The sequence below is a fragment of the Dreissena polymorpha genome, chromosome 3 (genome assembly GCF_020536995.1).
Source record: "Dreissena polymorpha isolate Duluth1 chromosome 3, UMN_Dpol_1.0, whole genome shotgun sequence".
Classification (NCBI taxonomy): domain Eukaryota; kingdom Metazoa; phylum Mollusca; class Bivalvia; order Myida; family Dreissenidae; genus Dreissena; species Dreissena polymorpha.
This window is the reverse complement of record NC_068357.1, coordinates 75,331,356-75,349,966: the sequence shown is the minus strand read 5'-3', so window position 1 is coordinate 75,349,966 and position 18,611 is coordinate 75,331,356. Positions and strand designations below refer to the sequence as shown.

General features: G+C 35.1%; 1 protein-coding gene across 3 annotated transcripts in view; it reads right to left on the bottom strand.

Annotated features, from left to right (window-relative positions):
- Positions 1-18,611, bottom strand: part of LOC127874801 (cap-specific mRNA (nucleoside-2'-O-)-methyltransferase 1-like) — a 78,867-nt gene that overhangs the window by 57,729 nt on the left and 2,527 nt on the right. For 2 of the 3 annotated variants that reach the window (XM_052419431.1, XM_052419432.1), the window contains exon 2: positions 1,398-1,467. In XM_052419431.1, the coding sequence (XP_052275391.1) occupies positions 1,398-1,460 (63 nt within the window). In that variant the 5' untranslated portion in view covers positions 1,461-1,467. Of the gene's footprint in view, positions 1-1,397; positions 1,468-13,476; positions 13,496-18,611 lie in introns of those variants that run through there. The other variant, XM_052419433.1, reaches the window with a different exon arrangement.

Genomic DNA, 18,611 nt, shown 5'->3' with positions numbered 1-18,611 from the left:
GCACAGGAAGGGTTAGTATGTCAAATGCATAACGAATTAAATCCGACCCAAATATTTTTTATCATGTATGTAAGTGCTCAATACAATTGAAAATTTATGCAGAGACATCGTAGGAAGAAATGACGTAACACAGATAATGGTTTATTTTCATAACAAAGTGAGAAACTAGCATCATGACATATACGGAATAAAACGTGTAAGTAAGTAGCACTCATAGCAATTATATGTCAGACGTGTCTATGTAGACTTAATAAATAAAACAAAAACACTACAAACATCAGCTGTACATGTTTTGTTATGTTCGTGTTTTTTATTTGCTGTTTTAGTCCGGCTCTGTTGAAGGATTCTTTTTTGCATATTCTACATTTAAACTCATGTGGTCCATGAATGGGGCATGATATCTCAATCCTCCCCTGATGTAAAATTCCTCATTACATATACTGCAACGAAAGATGCACTTATTTTCGCCCTTTAAGCTGCATCGTCTGAAAAGACAGTAAAAGAATGGTTAAAAAAAGTTCATAGCAGAATAAGGTCGACACGTCATTAAATACAGGAAATTAATTATAATATTACTGAAAGATAAACGTTCTAATATCTCGTACATCAGCCACCACACAACCCATCTTCTTGAAAATAGGTGAATTGATTCAATTGGTCGGCAGGTTTTTCGAATAGCATTATTATTATTCTACAGTAAGTAACGTGATTAAGAAAACACTTATATTGCACCACGTAACATGCTATAAAACTATAATATTGAAGTACACATATACATAAGCTGGGTAGGTATATCATGGCAAGCTCTTTTACATATGAAAGAGCTGTTTGTCATTTGGAAGTCAGGTCCCAAAATGTGCTTAAAAGGAAGTCAGTTCCAAATAAGGGGGTTAAACCGATAATGTTTGCCAATAAATTAATTATCAGTGATAAAACGGCGTCGGTAAAATGTAATAATCATGATTTTATTTATATTTTACTGTTCACGTGTGTCAATACTGTGTATTATAAGTGAAAATGATATCTGTACATCCAATTTCTCAAACGTCCCGTAAGTAGACAACAGATTTGTGGACGGTTTTCCTTCAATAACTTTTTTATCCCGACGTCTATGATCTTGAAACAAAATAAACGAGGGAAGCACACACACACCGGAGAGCCAAAACGGCGTATTCATTTAAAATAATTATAAATACAAAGGGGCTTACCGGGTGAAAATATCCTCCCTTCCTTTAAGAAAATCCAACAAACGACGCCATCTTTGAAGTTTTGCAACAACTTTCTCACTTAAACGCGGTAAGCTCCCGTATACGCGTGCCCCCCTGCTATACCTAGTTTGTTTTGTTGAACCCCATGATATAAAAAAGAACAAAATTTCTAACCCATGTCATGCTCACCTTTAGAGAAGCCGCATAGAGCTCATTTGGCTGATGGAAAGTGTGTGCGGAGCTGTTTGCCATCCTTCATCTGCAAATATACCAGTCAAAAAGAATGCCTAAGCAAGATAGTGGCAATAATATGTAAAATTCTACCAAATTATAAAGCATTTAAAAAATACAGCTGAACCTCACAAGTTCTATTCGGCTCATGACTGAAGAATAAGGTATTCAGGACATAAGTTCATGCAGAAATTGTACAATTTCCTTATCTGCCTTGAAAAAGAAAACTTTTCTCCAATATGGCTTACTACACATGTAACTCAGGCCTGACAAGATTCTAGATAAACTATACTGCAAAAGACTAAATTTTTTTCTGAATCTTTCCCCGTATCAAAAGTCTACCGAGGCCAAATTTTTCACTTTCTGGCTGAAGGCACTACATATACAGGTGGGAATATAGGAGATTCTGGCATATGTTGAGAATTGAAATTATCAAATTAATTCAACAATTTCTTAAATGAACCATGTTGTCAGAATCTGCACCATTTTTCAACCACAATGTGTTATCAATTGACTGAAGGTTTGTGTTCGGAACTCATGCAGTGATTTTTTAGGACTAATTAGGGACCAAAATCCACCAATTTCCCAGCTGAAAGGATATATATTTATATAGATTTTCCCCCATGATAACCTTTTCATAAACAATCTTAGAAATTGTTAACAAATACAGCTTGATCATATTCAAATTTAGTATATTTAGTTAAGAAAATAATTAGTTTGTGTTTATCTAATTTCACTTTTACAAACAAGTTCCCCATCTAAAAGGCCTTGCTACCTTTAAACCCGGATAAAAAAGAATCTCAATATTTTCAAATCAAACAAATGAGCTAATGCTCAAAATTGTATGAACATGTCATTTGACCATTAAATACTGCGGCATACTCAATGGACCACATTTGAAGTTCTGGTAGTTACTTGGTATTTAGAAAATTTACGGCCACAATTTGCCATGAATTGCAAACTACATGTATACACAAAACTTATCCATATATCCAACATATAAGTCTACTTTGGTCTATTGGGTTTAGAACTGCTTGCATACAAAATTGGTGTCCAGAATATATTTTGAACCTAGGAATACAAGACCCTTAAAATACTATAAATTTATGGCAATTTATTTTGACTAGGTAAGATGTGGTGAGCTGTTTTCAGTGACTTTTGATTAACTGTAAAATCCTCTAGGCATTCATAAGTAAACTATGCCAGATTGAGCAATTACTTAATGTCAAATAATATATGAGCAACATTTCAATTGATGGAAGCCAAAACAAACAAATTGAAAAACATGCAACTGACATGCTCTGTTTACCAAGATTTCATAATAATAATAATTATTGCAAGAGGTCCTTGATGATTATGCTTTCCAGTCCCCTTTTGTTTTGATCTTGTCAGATGCGAGATTTTGATTGTGGTTTCTAAAACTGTTTGTTAAAGTACTAACATGCTTTTTAATGAAATTGCATGCACTTAAATTCTATCATACATGGGAAGGAATGAATCCTTATTTGTTCTATATAAACCTTGATCAAAACAGCAATAAATGGTAAATTCCAAAATATTGAACTCATCAATTAACAATACTTCAAACAAGAGGGCCATGATGGCCCTGAATCGCTCACCTGACTAACCTTGCTACATCAACTTAAATTCTATCAGACCCATATACAATCCTAAGCCAGATTTCATAAATTAATACATTCTGACAAAATTTAATTACGACGTAAAAAAAATTGTGACCTCTTTCATCTTCACAAGGTTTTACTAGAATTTGCCTGGTGACCTTATTTTTGACCCCAAATGACCCATATACGATCCAAAATCAGATATTATCAAGATAAACATTCTGAACATCATTAAGATCAGATGAAAACTATGACCTCTATTGTCTACACAAGGTTTTTATATGATTTGACCTAGTGACATAGATTTTGACCCCAGATAACCCAAATACAATCCCGACCCAGGTTTCATTAAGATTAACATTCTTGCCAAATTTTATTATGTTTGAATGAAAACAGTGACCTCTACTGTCTACACAAGTTGGTTTTTAACTTTGACCTAGTGACCTAGTTTTTGACCCTTGATGACCCAAATTCGATCTCAGCCAAGATTTTAACAAGACACACATTCTGACCATATTTCATTAAGATCTGATGAAAACTGTGACCTCTATTGTCTACACAAGATTTTTATATGATTTGACCTAGTGACCTAGTTTCTGACCCCAGATGACCCAAATACAATCCCAATCCAGATTTTATCAAGATAAACATTCTGACCAAATTTCATAAATGTTGGATATAAACTGTGACCTCTATTGTCTACACAGGTTGTTTCTATTATTTGACATAGTGACCTAGTTTTTGACCCCAGATGACCAAAATACAATCCCAACCCAGATTTTATCAAGATAAACACTCTGACCAAATTCCATAAAGATTATATGAAAACTGTGACCTCTATTGTCTACACAAGTTTTTTTCTATTTTTGACCTAGCAACCTAGTTTTTGACCCAAGATGACCCAAATACAATCCCAACCCAGATTTCATCAAGATAAACATTCTGACCAAATTTCATAAAGATTGGATGAAAACTGTGATCACTATTGTCTACACAAGTTTTTTCTAAAATTCGACCTAGTGACCTAGTTTTTGACCCTACATGACCCAAATACAATCACAACCCAGATTTCATCAAGATAATCATTCTGACCACATGTCATAAAGTTTGGATGAAAACTGTGACCTCAGTTTTTTAATATAATCATATTTTTGGCATTTCTTATTACAAGAAAGGACGAGGCTGTCCAGTAACCTGGAATTGTTGGCTGCATTGCAACCCCTCCCTTCCTCTATGACACCCCACCCTTTCCCCTTCAAACTCGAAGAACCATGTCGGACTGGAGTGCACGGTGCAGGGCCTTATACCATTATAAACACCTATTTAGCCCTATCTAGGACAAAGTATTGTCGACCTTGTTGAAACTACTAATTTTGTACCTTGGAGTACATAAAGGATTATTATAAATGCTATCTTGTGTAGCAATTTCTTTATTTTTGTGAAAACTGCTATTTTATATAGCAAATTGCCTTAATTTTATTATTATTGCATTAACTCATGTTAAAATTGCTACTTTTATAGCAAATATCCTAATTTTTATATTAAATTGCTATTTTTATATAGCAAATTGCCTCGGTTTTACTGTCTAATTGTCATTTTGCATACCATACAAGGTACTTTAGTATTATTTCTAGAGCTGCAACGATTCGATCCGATTCATCGAAAATCGATTCGAAATACTTCGATTCGATTACGATACCAAACCTACCAAATTCGATTCGATTCTTTAACATATATACATGTATATACATAGATACGTAAAACACGCTGTATTCTGACTATTGATATGGGAAGGTGAAGGTTTTATGTTTACCTGTAATTACGACCCGTGCGATTGGTTGCTTATTACTTTAGTCATCCAATCAATAAGCACGTTACGGTCTACTTTCGGAAAAAGCGTCAAAATGGCTGAACAAGTTGTTGCCGACAAATCTAAATTATCAGATGCGCCTAAGAAGCTAAAATCAAAAGTGTGGCAGTATTTTGGGTTTCGGGATGGTAGCCCTACCGATAAAGCAAAGTGTAAACTGTGCTTCACGGATGTTTAGTTTAAACCTATTTATTTTAGCTCGATTGCATCGAAAGCCTAAGGCTTATATAAACGCTCTCGAGTCCGTTTCCTGGGCCTAGAACCAGTACTTGGTGTCTTTGGGGGAGATCTAAAGAACGCTCCCGCGGTGGGGATCGAACCCGTGACCTCCCGGTCGCTAGGCGGACACCATATCCATTACACCACGGCGACCTTCACGGATGTGGCGTACGCAAAGTCCGGCTCAACCACTTATCTAATGCAACATGTCAAACGCAAACATAACATTGATTTAGCAAGACTAAGCGGTCGCACAAGTGCAACTACTGAAGTCGCGAGCCAGAAAAGTAGTTCTATTTCTGTTGGAATTTTGTTTAGTTTATTAGAGAATGTGATTTGTCCTACAGGTAACAGGTGATGCTGTCATGTCACAATGGTAGACATGCCTATTGCGGTTTTGGGTAAAAGTAATATGTTATAGTACTACCATTCAACTGATTCCAGATTATAACGTTCTTATGATTATTTATTTATTTTTTATATTATTGTGTAATCAACACAATCTTCTAGTCAGAAGTTTTTATATTAAAATTCCTAATTTGCTTTTCTTTTGTATGTGTTTTATTGAAATCACATTTGAACAGAACTGTTAATTTTGAGGCATAAGAGTGGATATGTGATAAAACTAGGTTTAAAGACGAATCGAATCGAAAAAATCGGTATCGGAGTGTCTGAAATCGAAATCGAATCGAATCGAGCTGTTGGTGAATCGTTGCAGCTCTAATTATTTCCTCCAATGTTATCATCAGTATACTAATAATATTGGATAGATTAGAGCTTTTTGGGTTTATCTTAACGCATCTAGGTAATATTTGGTCTTTTTACCATTTTACATCTTACCATTATCAATTTTCCTTCAATAGTATACAAACTATTTTTCATTTACCGCGCACTCCCTCTGGTCCAGGGGAAACAACCATTGTAGACTCCATCATCACAATTACCTCCCTTAGTACAACTGAGTGACACCACCTCTGCTGGCTCCTCTTTTCCCCCCACCCACATCGGCCTACACTTCCAAAAATCTCTCCTTCTTTCAACCCTCCAGGGTGGCAACATGTATTTTAAATATATATAAATGCATATAGTCCTGTACATATTGTAAATAATGTACATCTTGTACAAATTTAGCTGTCTTTGTCTCATTTTTAACTGTAAAGTACATTGTCTTACCCTTAATTTTTATGTGGCCCTATGAAGCTGACTGTTTGGAGACACGTAAGTTATTGCCCTTAACATATAAGGGTTTATTACTAAACCCACTTTTAAATATTGTTTTAATGCCACTCTGGGGGGACCTCTCTTTTCCATAGTCCAATCCTCCTTAAGTTCCATACAGACAGGGTATTATGTTGGAGCATTACGGCTATATCCCCTGTCTGCAAGTGTTCAACATTGAGCCACATACATAAACTTGTACTCATTATTTTTTTTTTAACAACTCAATACTCAATTGCAATATTAAATATAATTGAGAGTTACACACCCTATGTGTTATCATATAATCTTTTTTCCTTCCTTCTCATATAATTGCATTTACACATGCAACTTCACTCTACATTTGAGAGCTGTTTAATCAGGCTCTGGAAATCCCTATTAATAAATGTTCTTATAGATATAAACATATCTCTCCTATGATTAGATCTTGTTGTTTGGCGTTCAGTTTAAACTTTAAACACACACATAAAAATGGTACTTGACTATGCAAGTAAACATATTGTGGCAATGTTCAACCACTTTGTGATCTGGAAAACCCTCAAATATTATTATTTTGTTACACAAACATATTACACATCTGTGTATCCCTTTTTCTATAAGTATTATATTAAAATAGTCCTATTTGAATTCAAACACTTAAAACACAGATCACAAAGTCTAAAGACTCCAACAAACCCATTGCAGTATATACTGAACAGTGGGTCTGGTAATGATGCTGCCACATACAACAGTATGTGTGTTTTCACCATCTTTACTTATTAAAATTGGGCTATTCTTTTTCTCTCTCCTCCTTAAAAAACAATACAAACAATAACATACAATAACAACATCATATTAATGGTAATAATTAATAATAAGTACAGTAACATAACAAAAACATAGTAATCTAATACTATAAAACAACTCCAATTTCTTTTGGATTAACTCATCCTTTTCTTTCATTTATATTTTTGCATATAAACTATTATTGTTTACTTTTTCTTAAAGTACAAAGTCAGCCGTGGGAAAATCTATTTATAAACGGATTGACCTACTGGCAATCCGTAATAAGAAATTTCGGCCAATCAGCGCCATTGTTTTATAAGCGCATCAACCAATTAAAACGCCGCTTTTTAACAGCGTTAGGCCTATCCACTGTAAAGCACTGCGTCTTTTTAACGCTTCATATAAAGGTTATATATTTTTAAACCAATAGATTTTTATTAAGGCACCGCACCAACACTGCAAAGTTTTATATTTATACCAATGGTACAGCCCAGTAAAATCGGGCTGTCCATTTTTTGGCCGTTTTCGGCTATTTTATACAGAGTTCTATGTTAAGCAGTGTGCTCGGGCAATGGTTCTTAACCGAAGTCCCGAGGGTAAATAACCCCATGAGTCAGTCTGACCAAATTTCATAAAGATTGGATAAAAACTGTGACCTCTATTGTCTACACAAGGTTTTTCTATTATTTGACCTAGTGACCTAGTTTTTGACCCTTGATGACCCAAATACAATCCCAACCCAGATTTCATCAAGATAAACATTCTGTCCAAATTTCATAACAAGAGTTCCGCGGTCGGAGATGACCGCATTGAAGCCGGATTTTTTATTTAAATGACAGGAAAGTACCTTTCGTGTTTTTGTCAATGCAATACTTAAATTACTGAAATATTGTTCAAAGGTCAAAATGAAATGTAAGTACTTTTCAAGGCATGAGCAAACCTTGTGTTATGTTTTGAATGCATGCATATACATGAACAACAATAACATTTAAGGTCACAAATATGAACTTGAATTGACAATTAGGAAAGTTTGATCTCAATTTTTTTATTAGCAAATTAGTAACATATTGTTTGAAATTTCCATCAATTTCATTATCAAATGTAAACCTTTACGTCAAGTTTGAGATTCTAGGTCCAAGCATACCAAAGTTATAACAATTTTAACATTTTAACATTGAAGGTCACAGTGACCTTGACCTTCAAATGAATGACATTGAAATGAGCAGTGGTGATCTTCTAGTACTGGCCAACCTTTATGTCAAGTTTGAAGACTCTAGGTACAAGCATACCAAAGTTATAACATGGAATAAGAACTTTAACATTTTTACCTACCAAAGTTATAAGAACTTTAACATTTTTACATTCAAGGTCACAGTGACCTTGACCTTAGAATGAATGACCTTGAAATGACCAGTGGTCATCTAAGTGTGCTTGCAAACCTTCATGTCAAGTTTGAAGACTCTATGTCCAAGCATACCAAAGTTATAACAATTTTAACATTTTAACATTTAAGGTCACAGTGACCTTGACCTTCAAATGAATGACATTGAAATGACCAGTGGTCATCTTCTAGTACTGGCCAATCTTTATTTCAAGTTTGAAGACTCTAGGTACAAGCATACCAAAGTTATAACATGAAATAAGAACTTTAACATTTTTACATTCAAGGTCACAGTGACCTTGACCTTCAAATGAATGACCTTGAAATGTCCAGTGGTTACTTACTAGTTCTGGCCAACCTTCATGTCAAGTTTCAAGACTCTAGGTCCAAGCATACCAAAGTTATAACAACTTTAACATTTTTACATTCAAGGTCACAGTGACCTTGACCTTCAAATGAATGACCTTGAAATGTCCAGTGGTTACTTACTAGTTCTGGCCAACCTTCATGTCAAGTTTCAAGACTCTAGGTCCAAGCATACCAAAGTTATAACAACTTTAACATTTTTATATTGAAGGTCACAGTGACCTTCACCTTCAAATGAATGACCTTGAAATGACCAGTGGTCATCTGTTAATCCTGGCCAACCTTCATGTCAAGTTTGAAGACTCTAGGTCCAAGCATACCAAAGTTATACCATGAAATAAGAACTTTAACATTTTTACATTCAAGGTCACAGTGACCTTGACCTTCAAATGAATGACCTTGAAATGACCAGTGGTTACTAACTAGTTATGGCCAACCTTCATGTCAAGTTTCAAGACTCTAGGTCCAAGCATACCAAAGTTATAACAACTTTAACATTTTTTATATTGAAGGTCACAGTGACCTTGACCTTCAAATGAATGACCTTGAAATGACCAGTGGTCATCTGTTAATCCTGGCCAACCTTCATGTCAAGTTTGAAGACTCTAGGTCCAAGCATACCAAAGTTATACCATGAAATAAGAACTTTAACATTTTCGAGCACGCCGCCACCCCGCCCGCCCCCCCCGCCCGACAACATCAATCTATAAGCCGAGATTTTTTCGAAAAAAATCCGGCTAAAAATTGGATGAAAACTGTGACCTCTATTGTCTACACAAGGTTTTTCTATTATTTGACATAGTGGCCTAGTTTTTGACCCCAGATAACCCAAATACAATTCCAACCCAGATTTCATCAAGATAAACATTCTGACCACATGTCATAAAGTTTGGATGAAAACTGTGACCTCTATTGTCTGCACAAGGTTTTTCTTTTATTTGACCTAGTGACCTAGTTTCTGACCCCAGATGACCCAAATACAATCCCAACCCAGATTTCATCAAGATAAAAGATTCTGACCAAATTTCATAAAGATTGGATGAAAACTGTGACCTCTACTGTCTACACAAACAAATTGTTGACAGACGCACGCACGGACGCCGAACATCACAGGGTCATATGCCAGCACTTTTTTTCCTTCTTTATTTAGTACCAGAAAACGACAAATTCCCAATTAGGAAAAAAACTACAACTTTTCCAATTGCTGTCAAAAAAATCCCAAACAAGAGTGCCAAACTGTCACAAGATACGCCCGTTTGAAGGTTTTGGACAACTTGATAACTTTACCATGACCCATATTTGAACTTGACCTACATATCATCTAGACACAACTTCTGACCAAATTTGGTGAAGATCAGATGAAAACTACTTCAATTAGAGAGCGGACACCATGCTTAATGCTTGAAATGCACTAAGTGACCTCGTGATCTAGTTTTTGACCCGACATGACCCATATTTGAACTTGACCTAGATATTGTCTAGACACAACTTCTGACCAAATGTGGTGAAGATCGGATGAAAACTACTTCAATTAGAGAGCCGACACCATGCTAAATGCTTGAAATGCACTAAGTGACCCCGTTACCTAGTTTTTGACCCGGCATGACCCATATTCGAACTTGACCTAGACATTGTCCAGATACAACTTCTGACCAAGTTTGGTGAAGATTGGAAAAAAACTAATTCAATTAGAGAGCGGACACCATGCTTAATGCTTGAAATGCACTAAGTGACCCTGTGACCTAGTTTTTGACCCGGCATAACCCATATTCGAACTTGGCCTAGATATCAACTAGATGCAACTGCTGACCAAGTTTGGTGAAGATCGGATGAATACAATTTGAATTAGAGTCCGGACAAAGTAAAATGCACTAATTGACCCTTTGACCTAGTTTTTGACCCAGCATGACCCATATTCGGACTTGACCTAGATATCAACTAGATGCAACTACTGACCAAGTTTGGTGAAGATCGGATGAATACAATTTGAATTAGAGTCCGGACAAAGTGGCGCCGTTGAAAATGCACTAATTGACCCTATGGCCTAGTTTTTGACCCGGCATGACCCATATTCGAACTTGGCCTAGATATCAACTAGATGCAACTGCTGACCAAGTTTGGTGAAGATCGGATGAATACAATTTGAAATAGAGTCCGGACAAAGTGGCCCCTTTGAAAATGCACTTATTGACCCTTTGACCTAGTTTTTGACCCGGCATGACCCATATTCGAACTTGGCTTAGATATCAACTAGATGCAACTGCTGACCAAGTTTGGTGAAGATTGGATGAATACAATTTGAATTAGAGTCCGGACAAAGTGGCGCCGTTGAAAATGCACTAATTGACCCTATGACCTAGTTTTTGACCCGGCATGACCCATATTCGAACTTGGCCTATATATCAACTAGATGCAACTGCTGACCAAGTTTGGTGAAGATCGGATGAATACAATTTGAAATAGAGTCCGGACAAAGTGGCCCCTTTGAAAATGCACTTATTGACCCTATGACCTAGTTTTTGACCCGGCATGACCCATATTCGAACTTGGCCTAGATATCAACTAGATGCAACTGCTGACCAAGTTTGGTGAAGATCGGATGAATACAATTTGAATTAGAGTCCGGACAAAGTGATGCCTTCCGCCCGCCGCCCGCCGCCAAGGGGTTTCACATAATACGTCCCGTATTTTATACGGGCGTATAATAAAAATTTAAAAAATATAATAAAATGCAACATTTAGTTTATTTTCCCTATGCAGCTCAATGACTTGAACCTATGTTAATATAATATTGGCAATTTAACAACACTTGGTTATCAATTTAAAAGCACGGAGCGTATATTGACAGGAGTTGAATCAAGTATTTGACCCTTACTGTAGTAAATTCAATTTTATGCAAAATTAATCATCTGATTTTATTGGTTTATATGTTATATTGTTACTTATTCATTCCTCTTTCAAAAACTATAACTTTTAGTATATTTCAGTAATTATTAAAGGATTTATAGCGACTTAAACACGAGAAATAAACATTTTATGCTTTACCCGCGCGTTTAACCTTGTCGTACCTTTGTCACGTGACCAGTAGCTATCGATTAGCATACATCGAAGCGCCAAGATTATACATTTTGATGTACCAACTAACGTCTTTTTTTCTTGTTTAACTTTGATTTTGATTTCTCGGCCGATTTTGACAAATTATATATCATAAGAAAGCCTAAGTTTCAGATATAAATATATATGAAGTTTTACTTCTAATTTGGGCAGCCCGGTGAGTTATAGCTTTAATAACTTTTGCTAATACCATACCATTTTAGAATCTATATTAACAGTAAACATGGTCGTACTTTATACAGATTTGTAGCATTTATATTTGGAGTTCGGTTTTAAAAATTACATCTTGCTAAGGAGAATAGAGTTCTGTATATGATAGAAAAAATGGTTTAAAAATGAAAGTGAGTAAGGAATGAAGACGGAAGAAAGTATTGCGCGGTCTTAACGACCCGAACTGATGTCTCGGTTTTGGTGCTTATGCTTTTACTTTTATTTGTCATTACAGGGTTCGACATTAACTTTTTTTTACAGCAAGACCATCGGACCAGCTGCTCTTAAAATGTACTAGCCCGAATCTGATGTCTACTAGACCATAAATGACATAGCAAATAAGCACTATTGTTTCATGTAACTGTTTAATCAGGATTTATCAGTAAACACCGGTAATCAGTTAACACCAGAAAGTTATTTTTATGCATAGAGTAAAACAAAAAAATAAAACTATTTTATTGCTTTTCTTCGTCAAATTCAAGCCATGGGAACTAAATCGATTTTCCATAGGATGAAATTGACCTGTTCGTTTTTCTTCATATTTACGTTTCCTGTCAGTGTTACCGTCGGATTCTTCTTTATTAGCTGATTTGTCAGACGAAAATTCGAACTTGGACAAAGCCATTATTTAAATTACATTATCTTGTGTGCTATGCAAAAATGTTTACATTGACGATACCGATTTTTCGATAGAAGTCGTAAAAACATGCTGTTAAGTTTTACGACACTGCAGAAAATCATTAATATTCATAACGTCTTGACGAATGAAACAAGCAATTTAATTCCTGCGGGAAGCTCTCATTCGTGTCTAAAAATAGTGATGAATCATGTGAATGCTCCGCGTTAATTTATATACGATAGTTTTGTTCTGATGTAAATAACGGATATGAGAGTAATTTTACACATTAAGGAAAAAGTGTTTCCCAGAAGTTAGTTATATGAATCAGTATGTTTTTTTTTATGTACTACCAGTCGGACAAGCTTATCCGCAGTTTTACTAGCCCGACCATCGATCTTACTAGACAATGTCTGTCGGACGTGCCTTAGTGTCGAACCCTGCATTACAATTGTATCTGGATTTATTAATGGAGATTAAATGACAAATATTTGATAACACATTAAAGCAAATTAACATCTTTTATTGTCTGGACTGCTATTGTTATGATAAATAATCACCATTAAAAATGCATACAAGAAAATATAGCATGTTCGTTAAATAATATAAGAATGCATTTAGCCATATAGTGCAAAAAATATTTAATAATGTAATACCTTTTACATAGACCATATCCAACCAACCAACCCTACCCTACCTAACTACCATCCATCCATCCATCTATCTAATCTATACTGTCTAACTCTCCTTGCAGGTATTATTGACAGGTGCGCAGTCAGTGCAAAGATAAAAGTGTTAAAAGTGAAAAAGATAAAAATATGTTAGATTTATCATGCATGGTGACGAGATTTAAAGTTAAAAAACTTCTTTCGAATGATGTACATTTTGTATTTAATTGTAATGCATGCTGTTATTGTATATGTATGTTAACGTCTTAACGACGATGAGCTGTATATGCTTAAGTCAAATAAATTATTCTGTTCTGTTCTGATTTAAAGTTAAAAAACTGATAAAAACATGTGTCTCGGAGTTCAAGAGGCAGAAGGGGAAAGCAGGGACCGCTTAAAACCTTCAAGATCAGGATGTAACACTGTAGTGGCAAGGAGGTTGTTCCACATCACAATAGCACTTGGGAAAATAAAAACTTAAAATAATTTGCAGTGGTATGGGTCTGAAAGAGAGGGAATGGATCGCTCAATATATGATGGTAGGGGCACGGCCACTAAACCTTGAACAATTTTGAAAAAGATTATTAATTTAGTGTGAGGACTCCATACGGAAGAAGCATATTCAACATGTGGTCTTACTATTGTCTTGTATGCCAGCTCGCGAATGTTGGAATTTCTTGTCTGTACGTTCCTGCGTAGAAAACCAAGAGATTTATTAGCGTTATTTGTAATTCTTTTTATATGGGTGTTCCAGGAATGGTCTTTTGAGATGTCCACACCTAAGTATTTTGCATTGTCAACAGTTTCTAATATTTGTCCATGGAGTCTGTAATTAAAAGAGAATTTTGATTTATTTCTGGTTATGTTTAAAACTTGGCATTTACTTGGGTTGAACTCCATGTCCCAAAGATGTTCCCAACCCATTTCATTAGTTTATCTAGATCTTCTTGTAGAGTATGGCAGTCATGCATATTGTTGATTGTTAGATAAACGGCAGTGTCACCTGCAAATAAGCGAACTTGAGAAGTAATAGATTTAGGTAAGTAATTTATAAAGAGAAGAAAAAGTAACGGACCAAGCACAGACTCTTGTGGTACCCCAGATGTCACTGGTACCTCGGATGATAATTCTCTATCTAGAGCAACACGTTGAGTACGACCTATAAGGAATGATTTGATCCATGAAAGAGTATCTTCATCCACAACATGTTCCTGTAATTTGAAAAGCAGTTTAAGATGGTTCACTTTGTCAAACGCTTTACTGAAATCAAGCAATATTAGATCAGTTTGTTGTCCAGATGTAATATTTCGTGCCAGGTCATTAATGAGTTGTAGAAGTTGTGTTTCGCAGGAACGCTTTTCTCTGAAGCCATGCTGTAAGTCATAAAGTATGTTATATTTATTGAAGTGAGCTGAAAGATTTGAGGAAACTATATGTTTTAAAGATTTACATAAAATACAGGTTAGAGAGATAGGTCTGTAATTTGCTGGGTCTTCTTTGTTTCCATTCTTGAACAGCGGTATTACATTTGCAGATGTTCATACTTTTGGGAGAATTCTGGAGTCCAATGATTTCTGAAAAAGTAGTGATATAATGGAAGAAATTTGTGAACATAATTCTGTTAGAACAAGAGGTTTGATATTGTCAGGACCTGCAGCCTTGTCTGGTTTAAGATTGGATAGCAACTTCTGCACTCCATTGACACTGACTGTGATATTTGGCATTGTTGGAAATTTTCTGAAAGATGAAGATGAAATTTCATTAAGATTTCTGAAAAAAGAGATACATGATTGAGAAAGGGTAAGGGGGGACATTTGTGTGAAAACGGATTGGAACTGTTGGTTCAAACCATTGGCCTTTTCTTGATCCACAGAAGTTGATTTTCCTGAAACATTGTCAACAAGGCTATTGTCAAGCAATATGGTCCCCTACCAGCTCCACCAATGTCAGAAATTCCACCATTTTCAGATTTTTTTTTTGTTTTTTTGGTTGCGATAGCAACCAAAATTTTCTGACGTAGGAACAAAATGAAATGACGTGCATAATGTCCATATTGTCATCTATTCATGATGCAAGTTTCATGAAAAAATATTACGAACTTTTTAAGTTATCGCAGGATCCAGAAAAGTGTGCAGGATCCACCATTTTCACGGTATTTCTAGTCTATTTGTTGCCATAGCAACCAGAATTCTTGATGTAGGAACAAAATGAAATGACGTGCATAATCTCCATATTGCCATCTGTCCATGTTTCAAGTTTCATGAAAAAATATGAAGAACTTTCAAAGTTATCGCAGGATCCAGAAAAGTGTGACAGACTGACGGACAGACGGACACACAGAGCGAAAACCATAAGTCCCCTCCGGTAAAACCGGTAGGGGACAAAAAGAGTAGATATACCTTGAGTGTCTTGATTGGAGTTTTTTAAGAGAGTATACAGTTTCTTCGAATTAAAGTTGGATCTGTTTTCTTGAGCGTCAGGGTCTTCAATGCCTAAAATGGACTCGACATATTTATTATAAGCAGTTTTGGTATTTTGTTTAATAAGGTTTTTAATATTGAGAAACATTTTCCTGGTCTCATGCGCTCCATTGTTTTTAAGTCTGAAATAAAGGTTATCTCTTTTTCTCATTAGTCGTTTTATCGATTGTGTAATCCATGGTAATGATCTTCTTGTACCTATAGCTTTTGAGGGAATAAATGGTTTAATACCAGTTGATATCTCATCTGAAAAAAATGACCAAAGTTTTTCTACAGAGGTACTTTCACCTTTTTCAAAAACCCTGTCACTCACTCATTGCATGTGGGTTTTAAAAGAATCCCAGTCTGCCTTTCTATACTGTATACAGCGGTACAAAACTACAACCCTGGGTTTCTGTTTTGTTAGTCTTATTTATAAGACGCGAAAAGAATTTAGAGATACTTTTTATATGGGCTAAATTCTTTGGAAAGTCTTATCGGGGAAAAGTCAAAAATGTGTTGGAAACCAGAAAGTTTAAATTTTCATAAATTTGCGTAAAACTGCAAAATAACATTACCAACTCATTCAGTTTTAGTTCAGAAGTCCATTTTTACCTCAAATATCGTCGATTGAAGTTGGAAAGGCATAAATTCTTCAGTTAAACTTCTGCTTAAATCGCAAAACAATCACTGACCTGTAGTCATGAAACTGATTTGAATATGAACCAATCAGAAGAAGGCATTACGGTGTAACGTGTACGCGTAATTTTATTTAACATGAGCTTTTAACACCGACTTTTACCTAACTACATGTGTAGATCTAGTATGCTAATCTTTGTCGATTTAATAAGCATATGTTCAAAACAGATATGGTGCAGTTTCTATTCACTGTTCTAAGTTTCAGCAAGTTTTTATGCATGTCTTTTTCGCACCTCTGTCTGTGTTGTTTTATTTACTTACATCCTACGTTACATAGGAGGACGGTATACTGTACGATCTGTATCAAACTTATTTGTGTACAGTATAAAAATAAAAGATGTAATTTATTTCAGAACTTTTTGTCAATTTAGAAAAAAAACAATGCTAAATTAATCCAGAAAAGTATAACATCGGTTTACTATGTAACGCTCTGCACCACAACAGACGAACGCAAACTGTATTTTACGCTGTTTATTCTCCCACTTTAAACCAGATGCTTTACATCGATTTATATCTACACAGCGAGCGAATCGAGAGATATTGAAATATTGAATAGTGGTTGGATATAAATTGATCAGGCGTGCAAAATTCAAAGTGTCATTACATAATTTCTACGGAATATTATCGAGAAATGAATTATCTACACAGGTATGTAAATATTATTGCAATCCGTTGATAATAAGTGTCTTATATCGGGGCTTGAATGTTGCACACAAAATCCTTGCGCAACAATATAGACAAAGAAGGAAAAATTCCCACCATTGTTTTGGTTTTACCCCCTTTGTACGCTCCAAATATTACCCATATAAAAAGTAGCAACCCCAGCTAATTTTTCATCAACATCTGTTTTTAAAAGCAATTGCATATTTGAAAAGAGCTCTTTAAGAGCTTTTCAGAACAGTTTTTCTTTTTAAAATATCTTAAAAAATAAAAAATTTATGGGAATTTGAATATTGCTAAAATGCGCACAAATTCTGAATTTTCTCCCTATATAAAGTGAACAAGGAAGCGCGACATTCGCGGCACCGGAAATTCAAGTTCATACATTTTTACATAGTAAAATTGCCATAACTTTTTTATTTTTAGAGATATCTTCATGAAATTTGGAACATTTGTAGATCAATGTATACTCTGTTCATTAAAGTATTATAAACACTTTTAGTTATTAATACACACATGGTAATGATCAACACATTTAGGAAGCATATACATAATTTTATTAGAGACATAATTTTATTAGAGACATTATCTTTTTTTCGAAAGGCATCAGGCTAAAATATCTACAATTAACACATTTATTCACTCAAAAGCAATATTGGAATTACCAGTGCCCCAGATAATTATTTTGGAAATAGGGTTTTCACCCACTGATTTTGAAAAATAGGGTGATTTCATTCTTGGAATAGGGTGAAATGAGTTATAAGATGCATACAGTAAAACCATTGCTGCTTTACTTCTGTTGAAGCTGCACACAATTGTATTGATTCAATAAAACTGTAAACTAATATAATTAACTTTAATAAACTGATGTTTCATAACATCTTTAATCCTTGAAACTGTCAATAATATAAACTTTAAACTTAAAAACATCGATAACACGAATGATTCGGCACTTATTGGCTCTTGCTTTCTTGGTTCGAAAAAGTTAGCGATCGACTGATATTTTGGCGCAACAATTGCTGACGTCTTTCTCTTAGACATTTTTATTACGCATTGTATTAGAAACTGAAAGTACAGACACTTTACAAATACATGCACAATGAACGACGGATTAAGTCAGATTGAAAACGCATGTATGTCGTCGTAAATAATTTGGTCAGCCGCTGTTTTTAACTATGAAATCTAGTCCGCAGAGCGTTTGAATAGCTTTGACTGTTTTATTGCTCCGTCATCCAGGCGCTTGCTGAAAAAAAGCGTCGCCGCGTAACGAAAATAATCACAAAAAATACCAAAAATGAGCAAAGT